This window comes from Paramisgurnus dabryanus, chromosome 13 (genome assembly GCF_030506205.2).
Source record: "Paramisgurnus dabryanus chromosome 13, PD_genome_1.1, whole genome shotgun sequence".
Lineage (NCBI taxonomy): Eukaryota > Metazoa > Chordata > Actinopteri > Cypriniformes > Cobitidae > Paramisgurnus > Paramisgurnus dabryanus.
In genome coordinates, this window is record NC_133349.1 from 4,670,434 (window position 1) to 4,682,711 (window position 12,278).

At 35.0% G+C, this 12,278-nt stretch overlaps 1 protein-coding gene across 1 annotated transcript in view; it reads right to left on the reverse strand.

Moving 5' to 3' along the window:
* Positions 1-12,278, reverse strand: part of thsd7ab (thrombospondin, type I, domain containing 7Ab) — a 153,186-nt gene that overhangs the window by 25,316 nt on the left and 115,592 nt on the right. Inside the window, exons 15-17 of the mRNA XM_065298878.2 lie at positions 9,608-9,786; positions 7,654-7,659; positions 7,333-7,466 (exon numbers count right to left, since the gene is read on the reverse strand). Coding sequence (XP_065154950.1) covers positions 7,333-7,466; positions 7,654-7,659; positions 9,608-9,786 — 319 coding nt within the window. The remainder of the gene's footprint in view (positions 1-7,332; positions 7,467-7,653; positions 7,660-9,607; positions 9,787-12,278) is intronic.

The following is a 12,278-nucleotide window of genomic DNA, read 5'->3' on the forward strand; positions in this document are numbered from 1 at the left end:
ACCCGTGTTGCGTGGAGCGAACAAGAAAACAAATGCTTACATGCTTATTCGGCATATGATATCTTTTTTATTTAGTTTTAAAAGTGGTAAAAAAGTTCTTAAAATCTAATGAATACTGGTTTTGTAAAATGTATATAACTGCAGATGCGTGCGTGGGATCCGGGCAGGTATCATTTTCCTCCAGACCTTGACGCATGGTCGCGGGAAGGCGAGAAATATATATTTTTTTAGGTTAAAATATTTTGCACAATTGATATATTACTTATGAATATTTAAGGAAATTATTTTTGACACACGTAGGTTATTACGTGTATTTTGGATTTTAATTTCATTACTGTGCCTATCCGTGGCCTCATCCGAGCGCACTTTCTCCGCCTTGCATCTTTTGAAGACATTGGTATGCAGCACCATGACCCAGAAAAGACTCACACACCTTTCCCTGATGCATGCCCACACAGAAATACTGAACTCCCTGGACATTCGTCCCCTAGCTCATGAGAGACTTTGGAATCTCTATTATACAACCGGCGCAATTCGCGAGGCGAGTTTTTTCTGTTCGAGTAAAGAGCGCGTTGATAATATGCGTATTAACGGAATGACAACGCGGGTTTGTTTATTACATGGATGCGCAGCAGCACAAAAACGCTTTTTAATATGAAAAATTAAAGGATTAAAATGTAACAGATTATTATTGAGTCTCTTGGACATAAATGATGACCAATTATGAGACGTTAGAAGGCGCAAAGAGCTGCTTCATATAGCTAAGTAAATAAATGCTTTGCTTTAAACAAATGCATCTACTTTTAAATGTTTTTTTTTTAAAATGCTACCCAACGGATTTATTGTATATAATGACTCTGCACCTGTAGATATGGTGAGATGAGAAAACATTTTAAGTAATGCTTTTAAAAAAAACATTTCGCTGTCCAAGTGCTGAAATGGCTCTCCACACGTTTGTAAATTCTTTATCTTTTGTTTGTAACAAATAAAGTATTTTTACAGTACAAACCTTATATAAAGCCTATTCTAAAAATGTAATTATACACCATGTTTTTCTTTATAAAAGTATACAATATCAGAACTAAACCCATTATTATTTTTGTTCAAATTATGAATTATTTATATGTTTAAAAAAGACAGTAATAGTACTATTTAGTAAAAAAAGATCTATATAAAAATATACTAGGTATGTTAATGTGAGAATATTTTACATCTGTTAATCGACGTGTGATCTTAACTTAAAAACGAAAGTAAAATATGTTCGTCCGCATGGACATTGAAAACTGTGAAGTTTAATTAATATTATATGTTGTTATAATATTATATGTTGTATGTAAATTGTAACGAAAGTAATTCCCCCTGGGATAAGTATTTTTGCTTCTGATTAATAGCGCATATTCATCTGAGAACTGATGATGTCTGTGTGTTTCAGACCCTGGCTGTGTGCCCTGAAGTGTATATGACAATAAAGTAGTAAATCTCAATGTATTTATTTTTAAAATGTATTTTAAATAGGCCTATAGGCTCATAGGTTTTTTGGTTAAAAAAATTCACAGCACCCCCTGTTCAAAATGACTTCCAGCGGCCCTGCCTTGACGCTTTGTGTGTTCGACTTTAAATGGTGCGGCGCTGACTGGTCGGCGTATGACATCAGAGTACCGCGAGAGCAAAGGTAAAGTCGGACCATTTGTAACATTTCGACTTGCTCTCGCGGTACTTTGATGTCTTAGTTGCCGAACTGTCTGCGCAGCGCCACATAGAAACGCCCTTTGACTCTTTAAGGCAAAGTACCAGCAACATGAGAAGTGGTGGCACGCAAAAGAAAGTGAAGGTACGCAGTACGCTAAAATATAAAGTGTCTGTACTGCGAGCACTGGTTTAGTTATTTACATCGTGTGTTGCTCTTTCACCATTGTGCACCCGCGCACTCGCTCTGTAGTTTGTAGCTCGCGCTCCGGCTTCGATAAACAATGCCCGTTTCTCAATACCAAGTAGGGGAGAGTGGGGCAAAGTGAGCCAGTGGGTAAGTTGACCCACCCCCTTTATCTAGGCAACCATACAGATTTGTAGCCGTGTGACCACAAATACAGGTAGCAACCATAATTTATATTTGGCTATGTTAAATACACTGTAAAAAATACTTTGCTGCCTTAAAAATTTTTGTTGAATTAACTCAGATTTACAAGTCATCTCAACTAACTATTATTTATCTTGACTAGAGATGAGTTATTATAACTACAGGTGAGTTGTTATAACTTATAAAATTAAGTTGACTTTTCACAACTATATTTTATAAGTTGTGACAACTCATCTCTGTTGACATGACTTGTAAATCTGAGTTGATTTAACAAAAAATTTTAAGGCAGCAAAGTATTTTTTACAGTGTAGAAGGACAAATTAAAGAGTTATGATTAAAGTATGATTTAAAAAAAAAAAAAATACAGTTTTTATCCTATCAAAGTAAAATGTATACATACCAGGTATAATGGCTGTTATGTCAAAGTAGATTTATCCAGGTCTAAATATTTATACCATACATATTGGTGATAGGCTAATGTATAAAACCATGTGAATGATTTAGCTAAAGATTAGCCTGAATTACTAAGCTAGGCAGTTTTCCAAAACGGTGGCTGTGGGGCAAAGTGAACCAGATGGGGTAAACTGAACCAGGGGTTCAACCCCACCATGAGGCACTGTAACCATTGAACATGTTTCATAACAAAAAGAGCCTAGGTTATATCAACATATGTCAAATTAAGTTACCTGATATCCACTTAATTTTATAAGTTATAAACATTCATTTAAAATAACATACAGCGTATGTATTAGGCCTATTTGCTTAAATTGCATTTTAACAAAGAAACTGCAAGGGTTGAAATTAAAACCCAACGCGATGGTGAAAACTGGATAAACCGGTTTTCTTTTGATTCCCTGATGATGAGGTGATCGATTAGCATTGGGGGTTGGCAAAGAATTGGCAGACCTAGGGGTGGGTGGTTTTTAATTTCTTGACTCTGTGTCACTGGTAGCTGCTAAAACAAGCAGCTAAACCATGTACAATTAATTACATTTTGGAATTAACTTCCTTCATGTCTTTTTATTTATACACTGTAAAAAATATTTTCTGAATTTTTAAGTAGTTAGCATTAAATATGTTTACAAACAATTGGTTTACAAACTCTGGGATGTTTGTGATTATCATCATTCAGAAAAGTGGTGCTTGTGTTTAGACTTGTGTTTTACGTGATTAAATCATGAAGATTACATTAGTTTCTTTTCAGTGTAGAACAGTTTGTAATCAAAATGCAAAAATAGCCTATAGTATATTTATAAACATCGCTGAAACAAAGAGTGAATTAAAATTAAAAAAGTAATAAAGTTAAAGCTGCTGATAATTTTGTTTATATTTACTAGCCTTTTCTGAGTGAAAAATGTTTAGATTTTGTTAAGTAGCCTAAATGCTACTCCAATTTATTTCAGTGTGGGTTTCTAATTTTTATCAGCTTTCTTTTGCTTTTCAAAGGGCCGTCTACCTTTGCTACCGCCAGTGCTTTAATGTGGGCCGGTAGGCGCCAGTACTCAGTACCGCCACTTCCAAATATAGCGAGCGTACCACCACCTCTCCCTGCGCCCAGAACGTACTTCTAGCGTACCAGAACGCTCATTTGCACATCTGTTTAAATCAGAGGCTTAATTTAATCCTTTGGCTGCGCTGCCGCTTTTCAAAGCGCCCTTCACAATGCAAGCTACCTAATTCGTCCCACCGAGAGCAGAGACTACATTACCCATACACCTTTGAGTTTTACAAGTTAAAAGCGCATGCGTAGCTTTTGCTGCTGTCAATAGGCTTGTTCGACTTCATGCGGCGCCCCGAGAATCGACAGCCGGAAGACGTCACAGTATCGCGAGAGCGAGGCGAAATATGATTTCTTGAATCATTCTCGCGGTACTCTGACGTCATCCGGCTGTCGGTTCTTGTGGCGCCGCATGAAGTCGAACAAGCATAGTGTTAACAACGTGGTTTGGAGAGGTGTGTGAAACGCGCAACCATTGCTGCTCTGTTAAAATGAAAATACAATGAATACTTAATATGCCCTCCTGGTTTTAGACTCTGAGGAGTAAAAGAACAAGGCCAGAATCAGAGGACTCTCGCTGGCTGACATCCCACCAAGCCAGAATGATATCGCTGCAGGTACCCTTTTGTAGGTACTACGTGACAATCTCTGCTGTCGCGGCTGTCAGCTTGGTTCCCCTCGACGCAACTTCGGATTTCCTCAGACGATGTGCAGTGTAAAAATACACATACTTGCGTATTATACATACTTGCTAAACTACAAGTGAACAAAATTTCAATGAATTTGAACGACGTGCACAGGAGTTTTATCACCCGCAAAATGGAAAACAATGGGACAAAATAAAGTGATGACTTTCGAGTTTCAAATGGCCAATATTTTGTTATTCTTGAACCCATAGACATGGTCTTGGTGTCCAGAGAGTATCTTTGCCCGACAGCGACAATATGTTATTAAAAAATAAATTACATCATTATGGATAAATGAGTGCTTGCAGAATATACATATTTGAGAATGCTTATCAGTACTTTTTTGTTTCTTTAACTTTAAAGATGAATATTCTTCTTTAGAGATGGGCAATTTTCAGCAATAGCACATTATATTCAACATTTTGAGCTCATAAAAAAGATTTTTCGCTTATTTAAATGATTTTTTTTATGTTTTTATGCACGTTTAGTTTTGGTGCAATTTCATCAAAAGCTTATAATTAGGAAATACACACAACACGCTTAACGTATATTTTCTATATGTTAAAAATGTTGTAAAAATTGCGTATTCTTATATAATAAGAATAACAATATGATACATTTATATTGCGCTCAAAATGATTTAGAAATGGAAAAAGGAATTCTTCTCAACTGAGTGCTTGCAGAATATATTTGAGAATGCTTATCAGTACTTTTTTGTTTCTTCAACTTTAAAGATGAATATTCTCCTTTAGAGATGGGCAATTTTCAGCAATAGCACATTATATTCAACATTTTGAGCTCATAAAAAAGATTTTTCGCTTATTTAAATTACTTTTTTATGTTTTTATGCACGTTTAGTTTTGGTGCAATTTCATCAAAAGCTTGTAATTAGAAAAATTCACACAACATGCTTAACGTATATTTTCCATATGTTAAAAATGTTGTAAAAATTGCGTATTCTTATATAATAAGAATAACAATATGATATATTTATATTGCGCTCAAAATGATTTAGAAATGGAAAAAGGAATTCTTCTCAACTACCACCAATAAAGTTTTAAAATTCTTCTTTAGAAAAACGGCATTTAAACCCACGTGCACCGAACAAGAAAACGTATGCTTACATACAGTCCGTGTATGATATATTTTTTATTTAGTTTTACATATTTTTATTTATATGCATTTAATAATAGTCTACCGTAAGGTCATAATGTACACACTGTTAAAAATGATTCAGTGGCTTTGTAAATATCTCTAAAATAAATGATTAAAGTAACTTAATAAAATCTCTTAATGCAGTTATGCGATTTTTTTAGTTGGAAAATAAATTACTTAAAATAGAACAGATATTTTGTGTAAAATGTACATATATTATTTGATGTATACGCCTTAATAATATAAGTATTACATTTACAGATTATTTTAGTCAATATATTTAAAAAGGTCAGAGTAATATATTTAAGTTTTTTAAACTGTAATAATTGCATATTTCAAATTATTATTATTTCTATTTGACATCAAAAATGTGTAAGTTTTACGCCTAACTTGAAGTATGAATTATTTATATTTTCACATTGATATTATTTGAGTAAATGTAGGCAAAAAATAAATTAATAAAAAGTAGAAAAAATGTCAATTTTAAACAATCACATAGCCAACGGTTTTTAATCAGCAACAAAGAAACTGCACATTTTGCCGATGACAAACACCTCAGAAACTCCTCCAATTTATGAATATTTACACTCACAATATGATTTTATTTCCTTAGTACAAAAGTATAACATATTATACAAATTCTCAGTGAAATGTATTAAACACCATTGCATACTTTTTATCGTGTTTCATACCATGTAAAGGGAAACATGATAATATAAAAAGTAGCCTACTGTTCAGTAATGCAGAAAAGTGCAACACAACCATGTTAAAGCTATTAAAACGTTCAGATGCAAAAATGAACTAAATGTAAAATTAGATAAACTAGTTAATGATATTGCGTAAATGCGCTCGGTCTCTTCAAAGGTCTTCGCGAATTATTTTGTTATAAGACTCGATTATCATACATCACGTCTCTTCTACTGTAAGTACACGGAAAAAATAAGACAAATGATGCGCGTTAGAGTCGGATTTTTATGAAGAATATGTGACTGTTTATGTAACTGGCAAAAGAAAACTTCGCCAACAAAATGTTTGCCAAAAAGCATGCATTTGTATGACATCAAAGTCTATCGCCTAAACATTGATAATCCGTGTCATGTTACTTCAATATCATACAGTATACGCTAAGCATGAAGTCGAGCACACACATTGTCGTCAGTATGGCCTACATGAAACACGCCTGCCCTCTACAGGTTTTTATATTTCCTGCGTCCCCCACCGAACTCCCCTTCTGCGGGATCTCGCAGAATTTCGGAAGTCTCCGCGGCATTCTGCTCTCAGAAACGCGCATTTTTAAAGGCCACATCTGTATTATCCACTAGGTCCACTTCCGCAACTTTTTAAACCCGGAAGTATTGCCCTATGGCAAGCTGCTGCATGTCCGTGTCTGTTTTAAAGATCGCTCTGAATGGGATCTCTATGAAAAGTCCGTCACAAAAATGGAATTATCTCTGCTTTTTGCTCAAAATGTGGTGTTTTTGCAAAAACCTACCCATATTCAAAAGCTGATTACAAAAGAACCACTGAAGGTAGGATGAAAATTTTTTTTTTGTTTGAAAGCAGAGGGTCTGTTCTTTCATTTGGTATATTGTATGTTTATATATTTAAAGAAGAACATTTTCTGGAAGGCATTAAACTTTTGTGAAAATCAAGAAAAACGCTGGCGCTGGCTGGCAACTTTTTTTAAAAACGCTGGCGGTGAAAGAGTTAAACGCCAAATTGGTGTGAAAATATCGTCTTTCTGTAAATTATATAATCACAGAAAAATACAGTTTTTCTGGTTTACAGACTACTACCGTAAAGTCATTTTACGTATAAATACCGTAAAAATAACAATATACTGCTGGCATCTGTTGCCAGCTTTTTACTGTTATTTTACAGGGACATTTTTTACAGTGAGCTAATGGAAATCTCACCTGACTCTTCTGGTCTGTACACCCTCACCACAGTTCTCCTTCAGGTCCACATTACTCACTTTCCAGACGCTCCAGGGCTCAGCTACCCAAATGTACTGACTGCAGTCACTGACACACGGCACCACCTCATAAACCTGAAGTATGAAATGAGCAATCATTCACAAGAGCATCAACACGACTACTAAACTGACCACATGAAAGTAAACTCTTCTCATTGAAGATAATTTGGCTAAAATATTCAAGTTTACTAAAACAACATGAAAGCAAAAATCAAATTAACTCAATCAAGCAAAAAGAGGTAAAATAAGAAAGTGCTTTTACCTGTGCCTGTGGCCATGCAGAGTTTAACAGAGAAGAAAAAGAGAGAGAGAAAAGAGATGTTCAACATTGCCTGAAGTCAACATAAAACTGTGTTTGCAGTGTAAATACAGCTGTGTTAATAGACGAGACAAAATATAGTTCATATTTTTCTATGTAAAAAACACCCACTCCATTGAAGAGTTTCAGCAATTAAACTATAACTAAGAAGAGCTCAACAGTCATCCTGTAATGTGATACTTTTTTATCCTTTTTTTAAATAGAAGTTATATTAGAAATATAATTTTTAGCTACTGAAAACCTATCCAAATAAGTTAAATTTTTTTTTGCAAAGGACATTTGCCCGTGTCTATAAATACCAAAGCCGATTTGCAACAAAGTGTAAAGCTAAAACGGTATTCATTAAAGGGACACTCCACTTTTTTTGAAAATATGCTCATTGTCCAGCTCCCCTAGAGTTAAACATTTGATTCTTATAGTTTTGAAATCCATTCAGCTGATCTCCGGGTCTGCCGCTACCACTTTTAGCATAGCTTAGCATAATCCATTGAATCTTATTAGACCATTAGCATCGTGCAAAAAAATTACCAGTGTTTCGCTATTTTTCCTATTTAAAATTTGATTTTCTGTAGTTACATCGTGTACTAAGACACGCAGTGCCCGAAAATACTCCCCTTGGTGACTTTCAATGGCAGGGGACTATTTTCGGGCAGTGCGTAATATCACTATGCTTGCTGCAGCCATGTTACATCAGCAAAGTCCTTGATTATTACGCCCGAATGAGAGTATAGTTCCTATCCATATCCGGCTAGAAAATCGCAACTTTTAATTTTTTGTCGGTCTTAGTACACGATGTAACTACAGAAGAGTCAAGTTTTAAATAGGAAAAATATTGAAACTCTTTGCTTATTTTTTAGCATGATGCTAATGGTCTAATCAGATTCAATGGATTGTGCTAAGCTATGCTAAAAGTGGTAGCGCCAGAGATCAGCTGAATGGAGTTCAAAACGGTAAGAATCAAATGTTTTTCAACATTTTTCCCAAAAAAGTGGAATGTCCCTTTTAAACAAAAGTTGGCAAGGGATGAATGGACAAAAGTAATAATGAATTGTGATCATATTTTTAGATCTTCAGACACACATACTGTGTTAGGGCCAATTTAATCTTCAGTTTATTTTATTGAAATGTACCTTTCCCTGCTGGCACTGATTATTACAAATAACGGCACAAGGAATGTTTGGAAACGTACATTTAAATGTCCAAATAACACACTACAGCGAAAAATACAAATAATTGGCTTAAAACCATTATGGTGGGGATACCAATGTGACTTTTGTACACTACTGTATAACATACAACAAAAAAGGACACTGATAGGACTTAACAATGGTCCCTAGTTTTCACTGGGGCGGTACTAGGGCTGTGACTGTTGTTATGAAATTGCACTTTATATTTTTCATTGTTTGTGAGTACACACTATCGCGGGTCGCACTTCACCACCGCGATGGCGCTGCACCACCGCAATGGCGCTGTACCACCATGATGACCCGTCTAAAACCATGCGGAAAACTCGATCGTGCCGCTTTCCTCCTTTTTTCCAATTACTGGGCACTCCAGAGCGTCTGCCTTTGCTAAGTAACCTAAGCATTGCTTGACGTTGTGACAAACACCCACCAGCGAAAAAAGAAATTGCGCCTATGAACACGCATGCTTGTTAAGAAATGCATATCTGATCCTTGATTACATTTTATATTTTAAAATATATGAATGCATTATTCATAAGCCTATATGCATAGTCCCGGCGAGCCTGAATAAAAATTTGTTTGGTCTGATTAAAAAAAAATATCTGCCCCCACCATCCCGGACCCCCTGCTGAAGACCCATGGTGTATAACATTTAAGATCAGTAAGTGCTCAAACATGTTATAATTAGTTTGTATAGTTACCAGAGATTGTACCTGGTTAAGGTGGTCCAGTTTGGGACAGGGTCGCCCTCCATTATACGGCTTTTCTCTGAGCCACTTGGAGCGAACTTTGACCCCGCTGCCACAGGATTTGCTGCAGCGTGACCAGTTGGACCATTCGCTGAGTTTACAATCGGAAGGGCAGGGAACAATGCAGGCCTCCTCTATATAACCTGAAAACAGAGTACAGTATGCCATCAGCTTTGGGCAACACAAAGTCTACTAGATGCATATTGTACACAGAATTGGAAAGCACTGTAACTAAAATCGTTGGGGCCTTTAAACATGAAAGCAAAACCATGAAAACAAAAGATTACATAACAATTTAATACTGTATCTGTGCACTAAACATAAAGTACCAAAAATATTGTCCTATCTTGAACCAGACATTATTATAATATTGTATTGGCAGGTGCTTATACTTTTAAAGCTGGTTTGTCAAAAAGCTTTTTTAAATTCAGTTTAAAGAACCTCCATCAATTAAAATAAACAGCATTTGGGATTTTGAGCACAGAAAGTGAGAAAGTGGTTGGTATAAATGCAATATTTTGAGATCGATATATTATCGAGTGGATAATAGCGGAATTAAAGATTACCGTAAAAATAGGTCAGGGAAGCATCATTGGCAGGGAAATTACTACTTTTACTCTTTAACAATTTCCCTGCCATTGACTAGATAACTTGTCAATAATAAGGGTAAAAAATAAATGACGATGAACATGTTTGGCTGGTTTAAGCTGGTCCACCAATGCTATCTCATGAATTGGCTAATTTGTATCAATTCATATGAGCACATTCGTAAGGTTTGGTACGATTTGCTTTGACCTCTGTGACGTTGGGGTTAGGGGTTCGGTTTCAAAGTTTTATTTCATGAGAATTGTACGATTTTGCACAATTACCTTTTGTATGAACTGATACGAATTAGCCAACTCGTAAAATATGTCATATTTCTCGTGAGATCAGGCTGTGTCCACCCACCTAAAAAAGTGGCAAAACCCCTCTGAAACCAGCCTGCTACACCATCTTAACCAGCTAAAACCTAATCTTAGGCTGGTTTAGCTGAATTTGAGCCTTACAGATCATAAAACTGTATTGTGCATAATTTCATATGAATACTTAACTTTGTCCCAATGACATTAATTTTAGTTGTTTTTAACATTAGGCACTGTGTTCCTTTACAGACTACAAGCCAGATTTTCTGTGAAACACCACCTGTTTCAAAAATTATTGTTATTTTGAAGTTATTGTACGTTTGTTCCTCTGATGTTGTTTTTGGTGTTTTAATACCGGGAGTGTGCTGCCAGTTCTTTCTCTTTTTACACGAGAAGAAAAATGTGGGCGTCAATCTTTTGTTTCTTATTGTGTTTGTAGCAGCCAACTGGATCGCTTCATTTACTTACCAGAGACAATTATCACTATCATTTGGCACTTGATGGGTGTTAATTTTGGACCCTGAATATACAGTAACTGAGAAACTGTGAGATAACCGAATCAGTATCACGAATCAGAATTTTATGTTAGCTGACAGATCAACCTCTTGTAACTGAAGAACATGTACAGGTTACATTTCACCCTGAATTAAACATAATAAATAAATAAATAATTATTAAAAAATAACAAACCAAGCCTACTTCATAGACCATGACAATTGTTTAAAGGGGACATTTCATTCTTTGGTGTCAGAGTACATATGTGAAGTTTTAGCTCAAAATACCCCATAAATAATTTATGATAACATGCTAGAATTGCCACTTTGTAGGTGTGAGCAAAAATGTGCCGTTTTTGGGTGTGTCCTTTAAAATGATCTCTGCACTAATTGACAGTGCAATGGTTGGATAGCGCCAATTAAGAGGCGGTATTATCCCCTTCTGACATCACAAGGGGACCTATTTTTACGTGCTTGCAGAGAATAGTTTACCAAAACTAAGTTACAGAGTGGTTCTTTTACACTTTTGTTAGGTTGATAAAAGCACTGGGGACCCAATTATAGCACTTAAACATGAAAAAGTCAGATTTTCATGATATGTCCCCTTTAACAGTAACACACATTTCATCTTTCAATTTTAATGATCGTAATGGATAAAACATTTTCATGTATGCTAACGAATTTGTACAATAAGATTATTGTTGCACTGTCTTTCATGTAATAAATAAATAAATAAATAAAATGGGAACCGGAATTAAAATAACTCAACAAAATTAACCCAGAAAATGTTTATATTTGATCCAACAATGGGTTAAAACAACCCAGCATACATTCTAAAAAAGGATGTGTTTTGCTATGCATTTTTGTGTTATGCTGTTGAACACATTATGTCATTTTGTGTGGATTTTTTGTTAAAAAAAAATACAAGGGACAACACAAGTTGTGATAAAAGTATAACACATAATGTGTAGTTCCAATAATAACACAGAGATGTGTCTAGTAGTCTGATTGTGTTGTTTTTAGGGCTGTCAAAAGATTAATCGCGATTAATCGCATCCAAAATAAAAGTTTATGTTTACATAAAATATGTGTGTGTACTGTGTGTAAATATTATGTATATATAAATATACACAAATTCATGTATATATTTAACAAATATTTGCATTTATATACTGTATATACATTTATATAATTTATATTATATAGAAATATAAATATTTTATATAGAAATATAATTTT